This window comes from Vulpes vulpes, chromosome 15 (assembly GCF_048418805.1).
Source record: "Vulpes vulpes isolate BD-2025 chromosome 15, VulVul3, whole genome shotgun sequence".
NCBI classification, from domain to species: domain Eukaryota; kingdom Metazoa; phylum Chordata; class Mammalia; order Carnivora; family Canidae; genus Vulpes; species Vulpes vulpes.
Window position 1 is genome coordinate 103,755,276 of NC_132794.1, and position 25,602 is coordinate 103,780,877.

Below are 25,602 nucleotides of genomic sequence, written 5' to 3' on the forward strand. Positions count from 1 at the left end.
TGAATCACATTGATTGTTTTACGAGTGTTGAACCAGCCTGTGTCCCAGGAATAAATCCTACTTGGTCATGGTGAATAATTTTCTTAATGTACTGTGGGATCCTATTGGCTAGTATCTTGTTGAGAATTTTCGCATTCACGTTCATCAGGGATATTGGTCTATAATGCTCCTTTTTGGTGGGATCTTTGTCTGGTTTGGGAATTAAAGTGATGCTGGCCGCATAGAATGAATTTGGAAGTACTCCATCTCTTTCTATCTTTCCAAACAGCTTCAGTAGAATAGGTATGGTTTCTTCTTTAAACGTTTGATAGAATTCCCCAGGAAGCCATCTGGCCCTGGACTTTTGTGTCTTGGGAGGTTTTTGATGACTGCTTCAATTTCCTCCCTGGTTATTGGCCTGTTCAGGTTTTCTATTCCTTTCTGATCCACTTTTGGTAATTTGTGGCTTTCCAGAAATGCGTCCATTTCTTCTAGATTGCCTAATTTATTGGCGTATAGCTGTTCATAATATGTTTTTAAAATCGTTTGTATTTCCTTAGTGTTGGTAGTGATCTCTCCTTTCTCATTCATGATTTTATTAATTTGAGTCTTCTCTCTCTTCTTTTTAATAAGGCTGGCTAATGGTTTATCTATCTTATTCATGCTTTCAAAGAACCAACTCCTGGTTTTGTTGATCTGTTCCACAGTTCTTTTGGTCTCGATTTCATTGAGTTCTGCTCAAATCTTTATTAACTCTCTTCTTCTGCTGGGTGTAGGATCTATTTGCTGTTTTTTCTCTAGCTCCTTTAGGTGTAAGGTGAGGTTTTGTATTTGAGTTCTTTCCAGTTTTTGGATGGATGCTTGTATTGCGATGTATTTCCCCCTCAGGACTGCTTTTGCTGTATCCCAAAGATTTTGAACGGTTGTATCTTCATTCTCATTAGTTTCCATGAATCTTTTTAATTCTTCCTTAATTTCCTGCTTGACCCTTTCATCTTTTAGCAAGATGGTCCTTAACCTCCATGTGTTTGAAGTCCTTCCAAACTTCTTGTTGTGATTTAGTTCTAATTTCAAGGCATTATGGTCAGAGAATATGCAGGGGACAATCCCAATCTTTTGGTATCGGTTAAGACCTAATTTGTGACCCAGTATGTGGTCTATTCTGGAGAAAGTTCCATGTGCACTTGAGAAGAATGTGTATTCAGTTGAGTTTGGATGTAAAGTTCTGTAGATATCTGTGAAATCCATCTGGTCCAGTGTATCATTTAAAGGTCTCGTTTCTTTGGAGATGTTGTGTTTAGAAGACCTATCGAGTGTAGAAAGTGCTAGATTGAAGTCACTAAGTATAAGTGTATTATTGTCTAAGTATGTCTTAACTTTGGTTATTAATTGATTGATATATTTGGCAGCTCCCACATTTGGGGCATATATATCGAGGATTGTTAAGTCCTCTTGTTGGATAGATCCTTTAAGTATGATATAGTGTCCCTCTTCATCTCTCACTACAGTCTTCGGGATAAATTGTAGTTTATCTGATATAAGGATGGCTACCCCTGCTTTCTTTTGAGGACCATTTGAATGGTAAATGGTTCTCCAACCTTTTATTTTCAGGCTATAGGTGTCCTTCTATCTAAAATGAGTCTCTTGTAGACAGCAAATAGATGGGTCCTGCTTTTTTATCCATTCTGACGCCCTGCGCCTTTTGATGGGGTCATTAAGCCCATTCACGTTCAGAATTACTATTGAACGATATGAGTTTAGTGTCATCATATCTATTCAGTCCCTGTTTTTGTGGATTGTTCCATTGGACTTCTTCTTAAAGGGGAATTTTGAGAGTCCCCCTTAAAATTTCTTGCAGAGCTGGTTTGGAGGTCACATATTCTTTCAGTTCTTGCCTGTCTTGGAAGCTCTTTATCTCTCCTTCCATTCTGAGTGAGAGCCTTGCTGGATAAAGTATTCTTGGTTGCATGTTTTTCTCATTTAGGACTCTGAATATATCCTGCCAGCCCTTTCTGGCCTGCCAGGTCTGTGGAGAGGTCTGCTGTTACCCTAATACTCCTCCCCATAAAAGTCAGGGATTTCTTGTCTCTTGCTGCTTTAAGGATCTTCTCTTTATCTTTGGAATTTGCAAGCTTCACTATTAAATGTCGAGGTGTTGAACGGGTTTTATTGATTTTAGGGGGGATCTCTCTATTTCCTGGATCTGAATGCCTATTTCCCTTCCCAGATTAGGAAAGTTTTCAGCTATGACTTGTTCAAATACATATTCTGGACCTCTGTCCCTTTTGGCGCCCTCAGGAACCCCAATTAAACGTAGGCTTTTCTTCCTTGGGCTGTCATTTATCTATCCTCATGCTTTTTTAATTGTTTGTCTCTTTTTTCCTCAGTTTCCCTCTTTGCCATCAACTTGTCTTCTATGTCACTCACTCGTTCTTCCACCTCGTTAACTCTCATCGTTAGGACTTCTAGTTTGGATTGCATCTCATTCAACTGATTTTTAATTTCTGCCTGATTAGATCTAAATTCTGCACAAAATGCTCTGCATCACTTCCTATCAGGCAAATACAAATCAAAACCACAATGAGATACCACCTCACACCAGTGAAAATTAACAAGGCAGGAAACCACAAATGTTGGAGAGGATGTGGAGAAAAGGGAACCCTCTTACACTGTTGGTGGGAATGTGAAATGGTGCAGCCACTCTGGAAAACTGTGTGGAGGTTCCTCAAATAGTTAAAAATAGACCTGTCCTATGACCCAGCAATTGCACTGTTGGGGATTTACCCCAAAGATACAGATGCAGTGAATCGCCGGGACAACTGCACCCCCGTGTTTATAGCAGCAATGTCCACAATAGCCAAACTGTGGAAGGAGCCTTGGTGTCCATCGAAAGATGAATGGATAAAGAAGATGTGGTTTATGTATACAATGGAATATTACTCAGCCATTAGAAATAACAAATACCCACCATTTGCTTCAACGTGGATGCAACTGGAGGGTATTATGCTGAGTGAAATGAGTCAGTCGGAGAAGGATAAACATTATATGGTCTCATTCATTTGCGGAATATAAATAATAGTGAAAGGGAATAGAAGGGAAGGGAGAAGAAATGGGTAGGAAATATCAGAAAGGGAGACAGAACATGAAGACTCCTAACTCTGGTGGAAGGGGAGGAAGGAGGGGGGTGGGGGTGAATGGGTGACAGGCACCGAGGGGGGCACTTGACGGGATGAGCACTGGGTGTTATTCTGTAAGTTGGCAAATTGAACACCAATAAAAAATAAATTTATTATTAAAAAAATAATAAAAATATAAAGAGACTGTATACCAGCTATGGAGCTTCTTAGGTACCATCTATTTTCTCCCAGAGTAGATATTTGGATGTGGCCCATGAAAATATACCAGATGTTTCTACATCCGTACGCTTTATCTGTTTTATCTTTTGACATTACTATATGGAGGAAACCCTACCACATAAAAAGCAAAGTCCTTCTCTTGAACTTTTATGACATAATCCTTCTCTTGGACATAAATCACTTTTATAATTTACCTTGGGTTACTAGCAAGCAAGACAACTCACTGTTTTGATAGTTTTCCTTGCCATCAAATGTTGCTGACCTGGTCAGAGAGAGTGGTATAGAGGCTTAACATAACTGATAATATGGGATTAACTGTTAGTTATGTTAGTTGGAAATTCAGAAGATCAAAGACAAATCTGCACTCAAGGAAAAATAGGTTAAAAACAATAACATTAAAATATGAAAAATTAAACACAGTATAATACTGTGTGAATAATATTCAGTAATAAAGTACTGAATTTAGATTTTAAAACTCACTTGTAGAAATGTTATGTGGGAACATTTGTTTCCATCAAAGTTCATGTGACCTGGAATTGTTGGTTGGGTCCAACAGCAGAGTAGTTCTTAAAATAAAAAACAAAAAAACTATGTTAAGGTGCATGTTAATTTAGATTACATTAAGAGAAATACTACCATATTCTACACTAACCAGATCACATCTAAAGTATGTGTTCATTTTACATTTTAAGAGGAACATTGAAAAATGAAATGCTGCAAGCTATGTTAAATGAGAAACAGTTTTGTCCTTTTTATGGGAGTCTGAGTAAACTCCTTGAGGACAGGACTATATTTCATATCTCTTAAATGGCAGTGCTTGGCCTTCTTCCCAGAACATTGAAGTATCCCATAAATGTTTGTTGCATGAATAATGAATGCAAAGTTTAAGATACTGGAATTATTTAATTTGAACATATAAGAAAAGTTTCAAATATGTAATATATATTTAAAGGAATGTTAGTGAGATTAAAGGTTTCCTATTTAATTTTAATGATCCAAAAAGATCCCGAGAATATAAGTTTTTGTTCAGTATAATGAATTCTGTGTTATAAACCTTTGGGGAAAAAATACTGCCTTGATAAAAAGTGATTCTTTTGCTATGTATATTCAAAGATGCTAGATGACCATTTGTCAGAAAATACAGAACACTTTTGGCCCTGCTTAAATGGGAACATTGGACTAGATAACCTCTAGGGTTCCTTCCAACTCTGAGAATGAGTCATTTCAGTGAGTCTGCTATGACCACTGATTTTTCTTACAATTTGATTTTTGTGGTTTCATATACAATTCCAAGTACATAAGGAAGGCAATTTATATTAGTCATGAATAATCTATGCTGCATCTAACTGCCCTTCACATTTAAAAATTCAAGTGATTGAAATTAGTTTAGAAAATATTTGTATCATTTCTCCTTTCACAAAAGATTAAAAACAAATAACTGCATATTAATCTATTATATTGATTAGTCCATGAACACAAGATGTATCGTTCAATAGACTTTAGAAAATTGTAATTAACAGACGTCTTATTTCACAAAGGAACATTTTACAGAAAAACCATTTTTAGAGTTTCTCAATATTGAACTGAAAATGACTCCATTCACTAATAGCAAAATAATCACATTTTCCTTAAAGGAAAAAAAATATTTTTATAATATCGATTAAGAGGAAAATGCCAGTGTTTGAGTCACTTATGTCTCCAGGAAGATTTAAGTACCTCTTCAAGAACTTTAAAATTATTGTCCCAAACTACTTAAATGTCCACCATGAACCTCTTATACACTAAATGTAAAAGCTAACTGGATTATGTTACATTTAGAATTTCTTAACCTAGAAGCTAGTATATTGTGGTTCAAAAATGAATCTTGAGCTTTGTATTGATTCCCAGAATCAGGGAGAAAAAAAAAATACTTCTTTAGTAAATTAATTCTTAAGAGCGGGGAAACGCTACTGAAGAATTGATCTGAGCCTTATTGTAACAAGAGTCTCCAGTCATAAATTACCGGCACACAGGCAGGAGTCGATGTGTCGTTTCTATTGTAATCAGTTGCTTTTATATTTCCCCTCGTGAAGGTTGACTGGATTATATTGTGCATGTCTTGGATGTCAAAGGCATTCATTTGCTCTTCTTCTTGAAAGCAGGACAAGTATTTCTCCGACAACTTAGACCTCTAACTTGGGGAAGTCATGTATTCCACAATATGACTGTGGGGGGAGCATATCCTGTGGGGGGGGGAACTTTTTTTTTTTCTCTAGTGTGTGTTCCAAAATTTGAAATTATCCATTTCCCATTTTCACTCTTTGAGGAGTAATATGTATTCTGGGGATCTAGCTTTTAAATGACCTTTTCAGCACTCATCCTTTTGCTCATTTTGATTTGCTCAGATAAATTACAACCACCTGGCCTTTTGTATTAAAGAAGGTTACGTACAAAATTGACCTTTTGATACTTATTGGGAGAGCTAGGTTCATTGTATTTGAGATTAACTGCTGTTGCTGTTTTCTTGGTTATGTCTTGAATAACTTTGTATGAGGATGGTAAAGCCTATTTTTCTTACTTGTTTGTTCTGAGCTACTCTGACACGATAAGAATGGACTCTGAATAATACAAAAAGAAATCATGTTTTAAAAAATAATAGATATGATTTCCTTAAATCTATGGTGTCTGATGAGTTATATATGTTATTTTTATTTCTCTTAACTTTGATAAAGCCAAAATTATCCTTTGACCATTCTGCTCCTTGCTGCCTTACTTAATAAGACTCGGATTTCTTTCTGTTTCATGAATACTTTAAGCAGACACTTGCCTCCAGAACTTTGAATTGCTGTTCCCTCTGCGTGAAATGATCTTTTCTGGCTTCCTTTGCTCCATTAACTGAATACCTCACTTGTTCCCCTACATTTTCTTGGCCTCCATGTAGTTAGGGTGGGCCATGTGACTATTTATGGAACGTGATATATATCACTTCTGATCTAAGGCACTGAAAAGTCTGTACAGGATTCACTAGCACTTCGACCCTTACACTCAAAGGATCCTTGAGTTGGGATGCAGAACCTCAAGATTGAAGCAGTCTGTATAGCTGGGTTACCAGATGGGGAAGTTACTTAGATCTGTAGATTTTGTGTGGGCAAGAAATACACTTTTCTATTTTAAACTACTGAGCTTTTGAGGATGTGTCCTGAGTATTCAAGGTTTCAGGTTAAGTGACATTTCTTAAGAGACTTTCTGTAATCACCCTACCTAAAGCACTTTCTCCCCCTGCTATCTCTCTTTTTCCCAATCATTATATATTTTCTTAGTAATTTTTGGTAATATTTTATATAAGTATATGTTGAACAAACAAGACTTCTATATGCTGTTAGTAATGATTTTTAAGTGCCTAGAGTAATCTCTAAAATTGACAATCAGCATTTTATTTTTGACTTTTTGTTTTAATGTCAAGAAGTGCAAACAAAACAAAATACTGTCTTGCAAAGGTCCATTGTATTTCCTATTGATCACTAGAAAGGATGTTCTGGTATCAAGAAAGAGCCGAGTTTTTTACGGTTCTACATAAATCCATTCTGCATGATTTCTTTCATTCAGAAGTGAGGTCATCTTTGGCAAAGTCTAAATCAATGATGCCATCTATGTCACAAAGAAAGGATTAAGAATCCAAATTTTAGAATTTCCTGAAGTAACCTCCAAAATTCTGCAACATTCTTACATATCTTGAGGTTTTTGTCCACTAAGAAATAGCAAGACTATTTTGCTTTTAAATCCAGGCCATATAAGTACTTCATTCAACATCAGATTATTCCCCAGTTATCTGCTTCTAGTCTCCTGGTAGATAGTCTAAAAGAGTCCCTGATATATTTTCTTAATAGCAAATATTTCTTAATAGTCAAAGCTTGTTGAATAGAATAAAAAGAGTCACCTTTTATATATATAGAAAAGTATCTGGCACACAGTAGGAGCTCAGTAAAGACTTTTTTTAATAAGCCAAACTTATTCACTAAGTGGATGAAGGTAAAAAAAATTCTCTATCAAATGGTTCTAAGAATGAGCTTTTATGAGAGAGAGAGAGAGAGAGAGAGAGAGAGAGAACAAATGAACGAAAAAGAAAAGAGAAGAAAAGAAAGGGGAAGGGAGGGAAGGAAAGAAAAAAATTCTGCTCAGAATTGTAAACTCTTTAAGATTCATGTTGTGGAATGACAAGTAAAAAATAATTTCAGAATCTGCTTTTGTTCCTTAATAAAATTTCTTGACAAAGCAGGGAGACTTTACTGAGAATTATTTTCTTATTGCTGATGCATGAAGACGTGACATACAGTCATACTTCTTTTTTCATTAGTGAATTAAATAATATATTGCCAACTGTAAGATAAAAAGAAATATACAAAGCATATCATCTGCATTATCAAAGTGTTGAATGGAAAATCAGCTATTTACTATTATCAGGATACAAATGATTTTCTTTTGAAAGTGTTCACAAGATAGAATTCTTCATTCATACAGTCAACAGGCACGCGCAGTTGATGAAAACCAGGAATTGACTATGCTGGAACATGTTAATATTTTACTTAAAGTACAGAGAAATGATGAAGTTACCAATTCTAACTTACTTCAAAATATTAAAAGAAATGTTAGCAAATATGCTAGCAAATACTAGTAATTTCTGGAGTGGATTTGTGACAATTTGACAGGAATAATGTTTTACTTTTATTTTTTTGTTTTGTTTTGTTTTACTTTTCTTAGTTTTTTTTCACACCACAAACCATCTTGATCTTTCCAAACAAAATGGTTTTCCCAAGGTCTATCCAATGATACAAAGCTTAACAGATTTGATAAGCAATCTTGTGGATGCTCTAGATAGCTTTTGTAGTGGGAAAAAAATCAAATTTTGGTAAAGGTCTAATCTTTTTTAGATTAAACCTACTTTCCATCCAGACTTACCTTGATTGATATATAGAGACAGTTATCAGGTGCTTTTTCTATTTTCTTGGATTCAAACTTCAATTGGGAAAAATTGTGCCATGTGAGAAGTATAGTTTTGGCTCCCTTGATGTTAAGAATACATAACCATGAATACATAAGGATAAGGAAGATCTGTCATACTTTGTTTTATTTGACTCTGCCTAAATTAACCTAGACAAAGACAGTCCACACTTAAATGACCCTACTTGTAAAAGTAAGATGTATTTTCTTTAACTCCTGTTGGTAGAGAGCTCTTAAGCCTTTATTATATACAAATGATGGTGATACTATCAGGCCATACAGTTTATACCACTCTGCTGCTGACAATATGGACAATTTCTAGAGTTCCATGAAGGTTACACTACATAGAAGCTATCTAGAATCAGTATGTTAACTGGGTGACTGGGTGGCCCAGTCAGTTAAGTGCCTGACCCTTGACTTCAGCTCAGATCATGATCTCAGGGTTGTGAGATCGAGCCCCATGTCAGGCTCTGCAGTGAATATGGAGCCTGCTTAAGATTCTCTCTCTCGGGATCCCTGGGTGGCGCAGCGGTTTGGCGCCTGCCTTTGGCCCAGGGCGCGATCCTGGAGACCCGGGATCGAATCCCACGTCAGGCTCCCGGTGCATGGAGCCTGCTTCTCCCTCTGCCTGTGTCTCTGCCTCTCTCTCTCTCTCTGTGACTATCATAAATTAAAAAAAAAAAAAAAAAAAAAGATTCTCTCTCTCTCTCTCTCTCTCTCTCTCTCTGCCCCTCCCCCCAAAAAACAAAATAAAATAAAGTAAAATAAAATAAAGTCAGTATATAAGGCCGATATGGAGACAAAATCATTCACTATAGAGTATAGATGATATTGCACATACAACCTCCTAAACACCAGTTTGAGAACCACTAAGCTAGATGAAGAATTAAAAAGAAACTTTAGAAATAAATGTTTGAGCTTTTGAACCCATGCTGCTTTTGAGATATACATCAAGTTCTTATCCAACAAATAGGGATGTGTAGAGAATTCTAAAGTAGTCTTTCTTGCTTTCATTATTTATTCTGTTTTATTTTTAAGCATTAATATGTATTAAGAGATTTGTCTGTTGAAAGAATTTAAGAAAGTAATTGAGTTACATTCTGGTTCTGGATGAGAGGCAATTAGCTTCTAAAGATAGCAGTAAGTTAAATTATTGAATCCACTGAAACTACAAAAAAAAAACCCCTTTTTTGAAGAAAAATATCTATTAGTGCAGAGATTTTCTGGTATTCATCTATTTATCATTTAGAGATTATGGTTTATAGGTTGAAGAATTTGTGGCTTAGAGATCTCTAAGTTCCTTTTCAAGCTAAGAATCCATGAGGACTTTGCCTTCGCATATGCGTGGTGTTATCAAAATGACAACAATGACTTTCATTTGCTGGCATTTTTTAATCCTTATCTTAGCCAATTATGTATGAGTTTTAGCTGTAATTTGAGTGTGAGTTCTAACATATTTACTCTGAATTATCATATGTGAATTTTATGCATATTCACATAACACTTTCAGTTATTGACATGCATGTATAAATATACATATTTGTAAGCTGAAACAACCTATTAGCAATGTAGAGGAAATATTGAACTTTATATTTTGGAACACTTAGATGCATTTTCCATTTTGGTTTTCTTCTTCTCTGGTCACAGGTTTGATGATATTAAAGGTAGGTTTTATTTTTGTCACCTAATTGCTCAAACAACCCTATGTACCTGAACAACCTACCAGGAAAATTTGTTATGACCATTTGACAACTTGAGGACATTTTGCCTTAAAATAGTGAAGAAAAATGAGTGAACTTAAGGTTTAGTGGAATCTTCTGAATGATGAAATCTCTCCTGGACTGTCACTGAAGTTTGTTTTGCAAGTTACCACAAATTTGCAAAAAAACCAATTCAAAAGTCACTGAAAGTGAATACTTTCATTTTTTTTAAGATATTACTTATTTATTCATGAGAGTCACAGAGAGAGAGAGAGAGAGGCAGAGACATAGGCAGAGGGAAAAGCAGGCTCCATGCAGGAAGCCCGATGTGGGACTAGATCCTGGGACTCCAGGATCATGCCCTAAGCCGAAGGCAGATGCTCAACCACTGAGCCACCCAGGCATCCCTAAAGTGAACACTTTCAGTGAACTAGATGAACACCTGTCAAGAAGCTCTTTGAAAGTTTTTTATTTTTAAGTAAACCACCATTTCAAGAGTAACATAGTCCCAATAGGTCAAAGATTACAGAAATATAGAAAAGGGTAATTAAAGTAACCTGAACTGGGATGCTGGAGTGGCTCCGCAGTTGAGCATCTGCCTTTGGTTCAGGGTGTGATCCCGGGTCCAGAGATCAAGTCCCACATCGGGCTCCCTGCGAGGAGCCTGCTTCTCAAGAACCTCTGCCCAGGTCTCTCTCTCTCTCTCTCATGAATAAAAAAGATAAAATCTTAAAAAATTAAAGTAACGTGAACAAAGGTGTTATGCCAGGCCACTCCAATAAAGTACTAATACCGACTTCCAACTGGAAGACTGGGAAGCGATATATTCCCAGTATTCGGAATAAGATTTTAAGACTTGTGCCTTGTATTTTCTGTTCTGTAAAATGATAGAATATCATACTTTCCTAATTTAAGGATACAAAAAGTTATTGTCACTTCTTTTTACTTCCTTGTACCATACTGGTACCAAAATAACAAAATCGATTGTTTACTTCTATTGCTCTTTTAAATGTGTTTGTGTAAATAACAGAAATACTCCTTTTCACAAAATGTTGCTTAATCTCTAATTCAAACACTTTGTTCATTTTAGTATGTAAGCTCAAGAGTAATCACTAAATCATTTTGATTGCTCCTTTTATGCCTTTCCAAAATCTTAGGAATGTAATTGGTATTAAAAATATAAATGCACTATGATGACTTTATGGTAGATTCTTTTCATAATTTTTGCAGTATTACAATAAAGTAAATGAGAAGCAACATGAAACCTGCTATCGATTTGTTGGTTCCACAAAATTGCCCCATTCTAAAAAAATAAATATCTATGTTACTTTGGATGATAAAACATAAGTTCTAGAATATCAGGGGACACTTACTTTAAAAAGCTTAATCATAATTGAAATTAGTTTTATCATAACTTGCTTTCACTCACATTTGGATGATACAGATTTTTATACTTTGTGTCATTCATTAATCGCTCGTTCAACAAATACTACTGACTACCAACTAAGAGCTGCGGGGAATAAAAAATAAAAATAGATATTTTTTCCTTGAAGAAGATTTCAGAAAAGTATAAGGATATAAAGAGATAGTACCATACTAATATAGTAAGTAATTCATAGGTAAGATGATCACTTCAAACTTGGAGTCAGGTAGAAAGACTTGGAATCTGGGGAGAAGGATGGATAGAACTTAGACATAGCAGGAAGGAGACATGAAGACAACTGGGGACAGTTAGTTACTGTTCTGCTTTGTGTGTGTTTTTAAGGACTATTATCCTAAAATCTATTAGATAGTTGTTTGCCTTTTGCTGGAAAGGTGGTTAGTATGAACTCTGAAGAATGATACAGCCTTTGAGAGAGAGGTATTGAGTGGAAAAATTATCATATATACACTTGATAAAATCAATGACTATTCCTGGTTGCCATATTTAAACAAGGATTTTCATATTATTTTTAATTTCATGGTTGTTTTGTAAGACATTTTGAATAATAAAAGTTATTATAGACAACAAACATGACACTATGAACATCTCTTTAATTTTTAAATTTTCTTCAGAACAGTGTTTATGGCAGCATGATTATAATCTATTGTATTACGGTCAATTTGTTCTTTTGGCTTTATCTTTATGCTGAATAATTGGCAATAGCAGATTAGTTATAAAACAGATCATCTGTTTTATGGCTTCTTATTGCTGTGCAAAATGTTAAACTTCATTTTATATAAAAATCACAATCACAAAATTAATTAATTAAATTTCAAAAGTTCTTAAGAAAGTACTCTATTTTTCCTGCTAATTTTTAGGTTGAGGTTTTATCATTCTTAGTCACAAATAGCAGAAAGCCGTTCCAAGTCTAAATTCATTTTACCACAATCATGACATTTTCCAACTGTCTCATAAATTTGCAACATTTGTTAAGAGGGAGAGTAATGGAGCAAAATGTGTCACTAGTGCTGAAGAAAATGGGCCTGTGGTAATTAGTGTGCCACCTTCAAAGACAAAATTAGTGCTTGAAATTTAACATAATAATTGTACCAATGAACAGTTACTGAGTACTCACAGGGTGCCAGCCTCTGTGTTGAGCTGTCCAAGTACATTATCTCTACAGTGCCTTATCCCTTATGATATTATTGCTACTCCCATTTTATGGAGAGAAATAATAAGTGTTAGAAAGGTCTGAGTATTTGATTATGGTCCAAGCGTTTGTGGATGGAGAAGCTGAGATTCAAAACAAGTCCTCTGAGGTATAGGTGTAGGTGTCGGCACTATTAATATCCCAACTATGTAAATGAGCAAAATTGAGGCTTAGAGAGGTCTAAATAATTCAGTTAAGCTCTAATGGCTAATAAGTGGAAGAACTGGTATTCAGGCACAGATCCTTCTAAAGTCCAGAGTCTGACTATATTGCATGTCAGACAAATTTTGACAAAAGTTAAGTCGCAGGGATGTCATTTACCTCTTCTCTGTTCTGACACAGAGGGGACTGAATTCAGGAAGATGTCAACTGGCAAGAGGGAGGACAATTGATAAGGATATGGTTGAAAGCCAGAAATTAGTAGCAAAGAGAATCTCACTTTATTTTATGTTATTATTTTAGAGCCATAACACCGAAGCAAGAGTGTTTCAGGGAGAAGGGGGACTTATCTTTTCTGAGTTTCAGTCAGAATATTTGCATAAGTTTTCTAAGGTCAGAAACTCAAATTTCTCATCCAGAGTCCTCGATCTAGTCCTCTACTAAGTGGCCTGGAGTGAATTCATTTGGCTAATTTCCTATTTGTATCCTTTACTGTACATTATCTTGTACCCTAATTATTTTTATATTACCATGTCTCATTTTATGGTCTTGGGCAAGAACAATGTTTTTCTTCTGCTTTGCAACCATTACTGTAGTAGTCATTCCATTCTTAAAAAGAAGTGGAAATTGAAAGCTCAAGAACAAATAAGCGTCTTTAAAAATACCTCTGTATTTGACTAATATTTTTTAAATGAACAAAAGTATATGATAATCACTGATTTTTCTTTATTACAAGTTTTGCAGATCACAATAATATGTTATAGTCCAGAGAAATCTATTCTTTGTCAAAGATAGTGAATTTGGAATATTTATAGGCCTCTATTACAATATGTGGTATTGAGTATTCATGAATTGTATTTTATAGACCTTTTACTTTTAGATGTAGGGAAAATATAAGATAAGGAAGCAGAAGCTGTTAATTTTGTTAAAAATCTCTTAACTGTGGAGAACTGAGGGTTGCTACAGGGGAGGTGGATGGGGTGTGGGCTAAATTAGTGATAGGTAACGAGAGCATTTGTGACAAACAAGGGTATTATATCTAAGTGATGAATCACTAAATTCTACTTCAGAAACCAATACAATACTTTATGTTAACTAACTTGATTTTAAATAAAAAGGTGGAAGAAAAATCTCTTAATTATATGAGATGCCATTTATAATCTGAGAAAAACTAGTGCAAATGAAGAAAAAAATATTTTTTTTTTGAATGGGAGAGAGAATGTGGATGGGGAGGAGTAGAGGGAAAAGGAGAAAGAGAATCAGGCACCTATCATGGAGCCTGATGCTGGGCTGGATCTCACAACCCTGAGGTCATGACCTGGATGCTTAACCCACTGAGCCCTCCACATACCCACAGATGACGAAACGTTTTAATACAAATGTTAGAAAATTGTGTTTAAACGCAAACTAGAATTAACAGTTTTCTCATAGCAATTTGTACATTACCATAGGAAAGGTAGTTTGTATATTTGTGTGTGTGTGTGTGTGTGTGTGTGTATGCCTCTGTGTGGGTCTGTATGTATGTTCTTATCTAAGAGACAAGGAGTATGGTGTCTTTTACAGTTAGTATCCCTTGGCATTTGAAGTAACATTATGTTTGCATTTTGTTTAGACAAAATGTTCAGATTTATTGACCACTCCTAAGAGAAGCACAGACAAGATTCTATTTTCTAGCAGCTGTATTTTTAATAATATAATTTTGAGGTTATATTAAGTGAATAATTTGGTAGTTTAGATCATTTACTTTTTACTTTGAATATGTTTATAGTGTATCTTCATTATTTCTAAATATACATAAAATTTAAGAACTTAAGCTATTACTCAGTGGTAATTGTATTATTTCTATCCCATCCATATTGGCACGTGGATGTTCTCTTTTTAATAATGACAAAGCAGGCCTTAAATTATATTTTAGATGCTCATTTCATGAACACTGTCACTGCTGTGTTACAAGTGTTAAAATGAAAATGTTAAATAATAAACTGCCATCAAGTATTGGCTTTTGTTCCTTCATCATCTAAAAGGAAATTTTATGAATGATGCATCACAGCACGACATACATTTACATTCAAATACCAGTTGTTAACGTTTTAAGTTAATGCCAGTGAATCTTTAAAAATCTTTGTGAATAATGAAGTTATTCATTGTGTTCAAGGATTTTGCCTTTTTCAGTGATAGGATTTTCTTCTCATTTGAAAGAGTATTTAATTGCATCGCTCATCCACTTTTAATATTTAATAATAATTTTATTAGCTGTGTAGAATGAGAAGGGCAAGATTTGCAATATCTACTGCTGGTCATCAATTTTTTCTTATCATGACTTAATGAATATTATAATTACAAGGAAAGGCAGAAATATAAATTAGGTTGGGAGTTGGCTGGGACTTGCTAGTTTATTGCTTTTAGCTTGGGCAAAGCCCAGAGTAGGCATGAGGAAAAAGAAACAAGTACCTTGGGGTACTTTAGAAGTCCTAGCACAAAATTTTTGCAGCCTACTAATCATTCCTTATTTTCAATAATGAACACAGATGGTTTGAATCAAGTTACAAACACTGTCAGTAACAATTCCTGCTGGTTCCACAGCAGTTGACAGGATCTTGACAACTTCCAAGACTTAGTCTTGGCAGGTATATGTTTCTTTAATCTCTATTAATGCATTTTGAAACTTTTTACTATCTTTTCTTAAACACTTTTATTGGTATTTACTTTCAGCTGAGACAAAAGCTGCATTATTTTGCGAGGCAAAACTTGACATAGCCACCATCATAGTAACACTATTTACTGAGGTAGCACCTCCCACCTTAAGTTTTCAAAATGCTTTTGGGTACATTTCATTAGGTCTGTGGGATAGAGGTCAGGAGAAAAGTTCTTTGCAGGTACCATGTGTTTAAAGCCTCTGTGGATTTATGACCCTGGCCATGGGGAAAAAACAATTTTCATTTTATTGATCTAGCTATAGATACGGGCATCAGATGATTCCTAAGTTTTGAGTACCATTTGTTAAAAATGGAACCAGGTATTGTTGAATTTCATGTTTTTAACCTATTTTAAACAAATCATTTTTAACCCCCTCCAGCAACTGCTTCGAGAACGACAGCAGATGGCCAGCCGTCCCTTTGCTTCCGTTGATGTAGCACTGGAAGTAGGAGCTGAACAAACAGAGTTTCTACGAGGGCCATTAGAGGTAGGAACTGTGGTGCCGAAAGGGGACCACTGTGATTTGCATATTTATATTGCTTCTCTAATCTGCATCTGCTTGTGCAGCCAAATACAGTCCGATTATGTAGAGTTGACAAGATTCAGCTACATATGTTATGCCACTTCCAAGGCACATAGTTTTAATAGCATGACATGAGCTGTAACAAAAGCCACTGGAGAATCTATTAGCCTAGGCAAGAGTGACAGACTGCTCACCTGCAGCCTTTCTCTGACAGATAGGAGCTGAAGGAATTTAAGATACAGGTGTGATTGAAGAAACAAAGCACCCTATTTTTAGTCCTTGGAGTGCCCAATACTCTTTAGTTAACAATTCACATTTATCTTTAATGAAGTTGACCATAACAGGTGGGGGGAGAGGAGTTGCATTTTAATTACATAGTTTCAGTTTTGAATGTTGAGAATTGTAGAATATAGTGAATATTTTTATTTGGAGCAGTGGCTATATTAGTGTATTCTTTTATTGCAAATGCAGAAATAGAGTATGGTGAAGGAGAAATCATTATGTGCAAGTAAATGTGTGGTACTAGATTCCTGAAATAATGCATGGAATGGCTTCAGAAAAGAATGACCACAGAGAGGAAAAGTCCACAGATTGTGATTTACAAAAATCAAAGCATTTTGAGGCATAGTTATTTAGTTGTATTCTTATTATTTTTATTTTATTTACATTTCATGGATGGTAAGACGTTTAAGTAGAAAGATTAAGAAACGCTATGAAGTTGAAAATTGTATCCCCCTCCTTTTTTTTTAAATCCCCTTATGTGACTAATTTCATGTTGCTATTTTTTAAATCTTGCTTTTCTTCAAGGAAAGCAAAAAAAAAAATAGACTCCTCCAAAAACCTAGGTGCAAATATAATTGATTCTGTCTATAGCAGTTTGGTTATTTTGGGGAAAAAAAAATTAAACAACTGGATCAGGCCGTGTGAATGTTATCCAGAGAGCCAATTTTTAGAGGACATTTCTCTGTGATTTTTTTTTTAGCTTTTGTGTACTTGATATTTTACTATTCTAGATCACAGGTTGCCATGGAAGCTTAGAACATTAGGAAATTAATATGTATATCTTCCATTACTGGGGGAGAAATTAGAAGACAGAATGATTAAATGAAAGTTACATTAGATACTGTAATATCATGTTGGCCCTTTGCATCACATCACTTTAGTACAAAGTCTTTAACAAATAGGAAACCTGGACTATTTGAATCCGACTTCTTTTTCTCCTCATCTGTTAAAAACATTGTCAAACACTGTGAAAACACAAGTCACAGGAGAAAAATGAATGTAAACAATACATACACAATTCACAGAGGAACAGAACCAATGGAGAACTAGAAAACTCACAAACTTAAGGAGCAAATGTAATTCACACGCATGGGCACACTGCCAGTGTGTCAGTTGCTGCTTACTAGTGTTCAGGATGTATTGTTAGGTGTGTGTGTGTGTGTGTGTGTGTTCATAATCATTCCATTTCTTTTATTTTTTTACAAATTTATCATTGTCATTTTTTAACATTAAATTTTATTTTGTAGAGTTTAGAGATTTCTACCTCTACTTAGTTTTAATTCATTTGCCTACTGTCCTTTTATTCCTTACTTCCAACTTCTGTGTCCTTTTGTTTTTTACCTATCCCTTAAAGAAGTGACTATTCACTTTTTATTTACCCAGTCATTCTGTAGTCTATCTTTTGATTAATTGCCTGAATCTATTTACATTGACAATAATTACTGTACTCCCAGAGTTTATTTTAGGGGCTCCATTGTGTGTGTGCGCGCATGTGTGCACCTGTGTGTATGTGTGTGTGTGTTGTTCTTGTTGTTACTACCCTTCTTTTTGGTTCTTTTTCTGTTTCTCTTGGATAAATTGATTTCCTTTTACTAAACAATTTTCCACATTCTATCTCTGTTTCTGATGGTTACCTGTTACTTACCAAGATTCATAGTGATGGTTATTTTCCTCATCACTGCCTAAAAGTTTATTAATACACATTCCTGCCCTGTCTGTCTCAAACAAAATTAATATTTTAGCATGCTCTCAACTCCCTGTGTTCCTCCTACCCTATGTTACTCTGTTTGGAAATTTTATTTAATTATTTAAAGATTTATTTATTTATTTATTCATGATAGACATAGAGAGAGAGAGAGAGAGGCAGAGACACAGGCAGAGGGAGAAGCAGGCACCATGCCGGGAGCCCGATGTGGGACTCGATCCCCGGACTCCAGGATCGTGATCTGGGCCAAAGGCAGGCACTAAACCACTGAGCCACCCAGGGATCCCTGTTTGGAAATTTTAATCCAGATATTATGGGCATAGTTTTTTTTTATTTTGGCATATTTAGCAATAAACTGTCTTTACCCTTCTTTACTCTTTATATCTAGTTGCTTACTCATGCATTTCTTTCATCTTTCACTATATTTTTCAAAGAGAAATTTTATGTGGCATGCTCTTTGAGACCTCAGATGCCTACTAATATGTTTATTTTGTCCTCACATGTAAATGATGGTTTAATTACATATAAAATTAAGTTTCAAAGTTCTCTTCTTCAAAACTTCAAAGGTATTATGCCCTTGTCTCAAGTCTGATGTCACTTATATTCTTTGTCCTTTGTAAATGATCTCCACTTCCTTTTTGCAATCATTTAGAATTTTCTCGTTTCTCAATATTCTTAAATCTCTCTCTCTGACATGTATATATTACCTCGTATTTGCCATTCTGTGCCCCCCTTTAAATCTGTAGCCCTATAACTTTGTATAATGCTGACTAATCTTTGGTTACTATTTCTTTTAATATTTCTTACTGTATTCTGTCCCGGAATTCCCACTAGACACTCTTGATACTTCTTCCATCATCTATATTTCTTAGCTTGTCTCTCACTATTTGTACTCTTTCATCTTCTCCAGCTGCCTCTGGGAACATTCCTCGATCTGCCATTCTAGTATACTGCTTTCTGAAGAGTGCATCCTTTCTGCTATTTAACCCATTCACTGACTTCATATCAACAATGATATATTTTGTTGTTAATAGCTGCAATTGTTTTTTTCTTCACAGCTGCTTGTGGATACCTCATATTTCTAATGCCCTCCCTATCTTTCTGAAGCCATTCATTATATTTAATTTAAATACTGTTCCATGCCTTCCCTTGTATTTGACTTCCTCTGGTATAGATCATTCCATTTTTCAATTTCTTCATGGTGCATTCACTCTTCAGAGTTCTCTTTTCTTTTTTTCTATGTACACATATTTTATTTTAGCTACTAGGATCCACACTTAGGAAGAGGGATAAAATCCTTGACTCTCAGTTGTGCTCTTTCGAGTAATATAGTGGTTGGGCGTGAGGAAGCTGCTTGTAGTGTATAATCTGGGTTAAGTCACCACTGCTCATTTGTCATGCATGTTCCTTTCACTTGAGAACTTTAAAGTACTTCCTTCCCAATCATTATTCCTATCAGATGGTAGCCTCCCTCTGATGAAGGTGCAGGTCCACAGTTGAGGTGGGGATAAGTGAATGCTTAGAGATTGCCCAGGCTCCTCCATGTATGGCTCCGGGATTCCACATCCCAGCTGAACCCTACCATTAATTTGCAGCCTTGGTCTGGCACTGGGCTGTTTCTGCTGCTTTCCTGACCCCTGCAGGTGAGATGAGCATCCAGAGAATGTGGACCTCTGGCACTCTCCTAATTCAGGCCACCATTTACTTCCTATAATACACCTAATCCCCTTCTATCTTTCCAACTGTTTCTTTTAAGATTTTGTATGAAAAAAAATAAATAAAATAAAAAAAAACAAAAAAAAATAAGATTTTGTATGAATTGCTGAGTATGTTTTGATAATCAGCAACATTTTTATATCTTGTATGTTATCACTATGTTTGAATTCAGGGAAGGAGAAAGGCAATTTGTTTATCATTTGTTGGCTGCAGGAGCAAGTGCTTCGTGGGTTTTGTTTGTTTGTTTTTGTTTTAAAGATTTTATTTTTTCATGAGAGACAGAGACATAGGCAGAGGGAGAAGCAGGCTCCCTGAGAGGTGCCTGATGTGGGACTGATCCCAGGACCTCAGGATCACACCCTGAGCCAAAGGCAGATGCTCAACCACTGAGCCACCCAGGCATGCCTGCGAGTGCTTTGTATCTTTTAGAGCATTCTATTAATATTGATTGTCTTGTTATTTTTCTCATTTCATTGCTTAATTATACAAATAATGGGCATACCGCTATTTCTTTTGTACCACTTGTTTTCAATGAAATGTCCAAGAAGAAAAATATCTACCTCCATATTCTCTTTTAGCAAGCCCTTTTTATCTGGGAGTCAAGTTCTACTTATTATTATTAATGTATAGTATTGTGGGGTTCTTTTGGAAACAGGTTTAATAATATGTACCATACAATTCACCCAACTAAATTGTACAGTTTGGTGATTTTTAGTACAGAGTTGTGTAACCATCACCAAAATCAATGTTTAGAACATTTTTATCATCCCCAACACAAACCCCGTACTGCCTAGCAGTCACTTTCCATGTATCCCACATCATTCTTCCTCAGCCCTAGGTACTAATCTACTTTTGTTTTTATAGATTTTCCTAATCTATGTTTTCATTTCATTTTGTGTAAATGGACTCATACAGTATTTTTCTTTTTTGGATTAGCTTCTTTACCATAGCATAATATTTTTAAGTTTCGCTCATACTGTGGCATAGGATCAGTACTTCTTTTCTTTTTATTGCCAAATAGTATTATATTATATGGATGTCACATTTTGTTTATATATTTACCAACTGAGAGATATTTAGGTTGTTCTCACTTTTTAGATATTCTGAAAAATGGTATTATGAATGTTTGTATACAAGTGACATTTCTTGGCTGTGTAATTAAGAATGGAATCGTTGGGTCATATAATTTTTTATTATTTATTTGAAAGAATTTCTCTCCCCATTGCATGATCTTGAGAGCTTTGTTGAAAATCAATTGACCATAGATGTAGGGATTTATTTCTGAACACTCAATATGATAGGTCTGTCATATGACAGTACCAGACTGTATTGATTACTGTAGCTTTGTAGTAAATTCTGGAATTCGAAAATATGAGTCTTCCAACATTGTTCTTTTTGAAGATCGTTTTGGTTCTTCTGGGTCTCTTGAATTTCCACATTAACTTTAGCATCAGTTTGTCAATTGCTACAATGAAGCCCACTAGTATTTTAATAGGACTTGCATTGAATCTGTAGATCAACTTGGGAGAGTAATATTTTTACATCTACCTTATTGAGGTGGTAATTTCATTAATTGAGTACCTTCATGCTTCCTCCATGCCTAAAATCCTAAATTCCATATCAGATTTCCTTCCTCTTTGTAAATAATTATGATTTCTGATATTTGAAATTCCCTATAGCTACATATGTCTAACCTTTTAAAATAAATCAGCAACTAGATTTTTTAAAAATACAAGCTGAAAACATTGCTGTTCAGTAGATTGTTTTAGAGCTTAAATTGTTTATTTCTTCCTGTAAAATTAAACACCAGAAGTAAATCTGAGCAGCTGCTGGTATATTCCTTTGACATACTTTAGAAAATAATAGCAGTAGAAGTAAATGTTTAAAATTTTATTTTCTTTTCTCCTTTGCTAAGCATTTTGTGATAATTGCTATTAAGAGGAAGTTATCTATCTGAAATGACTAAACATACACATATATATGTGAAACTTTTTTTTTCAATTTTATAGTACACTGGAAACTGGTCTTAATCTCTTTTTTTATATACATAACAATACAATGTAGTTTATTGATTTACTTACACAGTGAATTCTGAAGCTTAGGCCCTGAAATCACATTAAGGATTTTATGTAAACCTAAAAATCTAAGTACTTTTAAAGTTCTTCTGCTGGGTTTTTCTTAAAATTTGGTTTTTAAATTCAACACAAAGTCATAGGTTAGCTGGCTATTTCTGCTGTGTAAATATTTTTTGAGTGTTCATAATGTAGTAGGTTAAGAAATGGATTTCTTTTAAATTAAATTTGACTCATGTGCCACTGAGTTCCATATCTGTACAGTCAGGGGAAAATGTAATGTACAACATGAAATAATTACTTTTGATACATCTACGGGTAATTGTGTGCTACTATACACCAAATGGCCTATTCTATGAAGTAGATGTGTTCCTGAAAATTTTTAGATATATATTAATTATATTTTTTAATGAGTGAGGAGTGTTGAATCTTTATAGGATCTTTGTGTAAAAGCCATAGGTGTAAAACCTTTCATGACTGAAAAAATATATAGGTAGTCTGAATAATCACGTTCTAAATTATCTATTAGCAAGTATAAATCACTACATTTTACTGTATTAGAGTGACAAATTAAAATACATTGTTAAAATTTAATAAATGCACTTAGAATGTAAATTTATATACAAGCACAACATATTAGTGGGTTTAAACTTATCTTAAAAAGAGGATTATTTTTGCAGTAATAGTGTGACCTATAGTACCCATGGGTCATTTTTCTTCCACCCAGCAATAACATGAACATTAATGGTAATTGTTCAGCAGGTTTTTATGGAACACTTCTAAGTGCTTGAGAAACATCAGAGAATACAACCAAAGAACCCTATCCCCATGTTTATATCATAGCCAGGAAAAAGAAATTATTTAATACATTATGAGGTAGCAAGTTCAATGGAAAAAGGAAAAATAAAGCAAGACAAGGGTTTGGGGAATGGTTTGTGGTGGTGGAGGAGGGTGAAGTACTGAATAGGGTGGCAGTCAGGGTCACCTCATTTAGAAGGTGAGATTTGAGCGGGTCTTGAAAGAAGTGAAGGAGTTAAGCAGGCAGAAGATTCCCGGGGCGGCGGGGGAAGTATTCCAGACAGAGGGAATGGCTGGAGCAGAAGCCCTCAGGTGGGGCATTCCTGTCAACCTCATGGAACAGCAAGCATGGAGTGGGAGTAAGCAGATGATAATAGGGCCATGTAGACCTTTATAAAAACTTTGACATTCACTTCTGAGTGAAGAGAAGAGCCAATTGCAGGTTTCATTGGAGGACAGACATAATTTGATGGTTTTTAAAAGGATCACTCTGCCTTTTGGGTTGAGAATACTTTGAAGAAAAATGTCTTCGTATAGTTCCCTGAGAAACTGTCATCAAGAAGATGAATTTGTTCATCTGGGATTGAAGAATATGTGACAGGGAAGTAGAGCCATGAAAAACGGAAATGGCAGGCCACCAATACCACTGTGAACAACCAAAGCTGCGTCTCCTTGGGAACCACACATCAGACTACGGATGCCAGAGGCATAGGGCCAACTATTTATTGCCCAACTCTTTTCTGTTACTGGTTGAGGGCCACTTCCTTGGAGGCTAGAGAAAGGCCTCAGGCAAAGAAACGCTGGCTCTGGCATTGGCAGTCAGCAGAAAAACGGACCTGCTATCTGATGGGTAATGGAAATCAACCTATTCTTGCTGCTACTGGGAGAGCATAGAAGGAGAAAGACTTGATAGCAGGCTACCGTAGGAATCCAGGCCACAGATAATGGTGGCAAGACAAGTTGAAGTGATGGGGAGTGATCACATTCGGACTATATTTTTAAGATTCCTATGAGTATAATGTTCTCATTTTGAAAGTTTTTCTAGTGAAATTATGTTTGTAAAGTCTAAAGAGAAAGATTTAAGAAAATAATTTTTCAGTTCCAGCTCAAGATGGAAACATAGAAAGATCCTGAACTTACCTCCTCCCACAGACACACTGAATCTACAGCTAAATGAGGAACGATTTCCTCTTAAAAAAAAAAAAAAAACCCTAAAGACTATGGAGCAAAACCCATCCTGTCAAGTAAATGAGAGGGATGCCACATTGAAGCAGGTAGAAAAAGGTGAGACATTGTCTTACTATAAACCCCATCTTCAGTCAGGAAGGAACTCAATACCCAGAGCTTCTCCCTGAGGAGAAAGGATTTGTACCTCACATCAGGGATACCAACTTTTAAGACCCTTACCTGGGAGTTAATCCCCCAAGAGATCTGACTTTGAAGACTACTGGGGCTGTGCCTGAGGAGCAGGCTTCTGGTTTGGCATACTTCGAAGGGGCCACAGAGGTATTCTCGGGTGATGTGGGCTGGTGGACACAATCTTTGTCCTCTCCCTCTTCCTTGCTACAGCTTGCTTGTATCTTCTGGAATGGACTTTATACCCTTGTCTGGTGCCCTGGTTTTTGTAGCTGCTGCCAGGGGACACCTCTTCATTGCTTGGCTCTGGTAACTAGCAGGGCTTATGCTCACAGGTCCCATAGGACTGTGAGGAAAGGAGAAAGACTTCATATACCTAGCACTCCCAGGGTACAGAAAGAGGCAGCAGACTCAGGAGCTCAATCTTTCTGTGAAAGAGGCCTGTTAGTCTGTCATTCTAACTGTAGCTTGAGGGCCTGGCTTCTCATTTAAATAAACTTCTAAAGGCTGACTGCAAATCATATATCTGATAAGGGATTAATGTATATGTATATTTATATGTATAGATGTATATTTATGTATATATTTATATATATGTGTATTTATATATAAAGAACTCATTCAACTCAACAACAGCAACAAAACAATCATTTAAAAAATGGACAGAGGATATGAATATAAATTTCTAGAGAAGATGACACAGATGATGCAATAGGTACAAGAAAAAGATGCTCTGTTATCAAAAAGATAAGAAATAGTAAGTATTGGCAAGGATGTGGAGAAATAGGAACTCTTTGTTGATGGGAATGTAAATTGGTGTAGTCACTGTGGAGAAATATATGGAGTTTCCTTAAGAAAAATTAACAATAGAACTACAACATGATCCAGCAAGTCTACCTCTGGATATGTATCCAAAGAAAATGAAAACACTATTTTGAAAAGATATCTACATCCCCATATTTGTTGCACAAATAGGATATGGAAACAACATTTTAAGTGTCCATTGATAGATGAATGGATAAAAAAGATGTGATATAGGAGCGCCTGGGTGGTTCAGTTGGTTAAGTATCTGCCTTCAGCTCAGGTCATGATCCCAGGGTCCTGGGATTGAGACCAGTGTCTGGCTCCGAGCTCGTTGGAGAGTCTGCTTCTTCTTCTCCCCCTACCCCTCCCAACCCCTACTCATTCTCTCTCTCTCAAATAAATAAATAAATTTTTAAAAAGATATATATATATATATATATATACACACACACTATATATATATATATATATATATGTATATATATATGTCACCATGTATATATCCCTTATATACATATACATATATACCCCATGTTTGTGTACTATTCAACTATAAAAAATAATGAAATCTTTCCAGTTGCAACAATATGGATGGACTTTGAGGGCATTATAGTAACTGAAGTAAGTCAAACAGAAAAAGATAAATGTCATATGATCTCACTTATATGTGGAATCTAAACAAACAAACAAAAGAAGTGATCTTATAGACACAGAGAATAGATTGATGATTGCCAGAGGCAAGGGTGAGGGACTGTGTAAAATGGATAAAGGGAATCAAAGTAACAGACTTCTAATTATAAAACAAATAATCATGGGGATGTAATGTACAGTGTGGTGCCTGAAGT

General features: G+C 35.4%; 1 protein-coding gene across 1 annotated transcript in view; it reads left to right on the plus strand.

Annotated features, from left to right (window-relative positions):
- ATRNL1 (attractin like 1) overlaps window positions 1–25,602 on the plus strand; it is a 762,129-nt gene that overhangs the window by 512,493 nt on the left and 224,034 nt on the right. Inside the window, exon 27 of the mRNA XM_072740185.1 lies at window positions 15,881–15,988. Within this exon, the coding sequence (XP_072596286.1) occupies window positions 15,881–15,988 (108 nt within the window). The remainder of the gene's footprint in view (window positions 1–15,880; window positions 15,989–25,602) is intronic.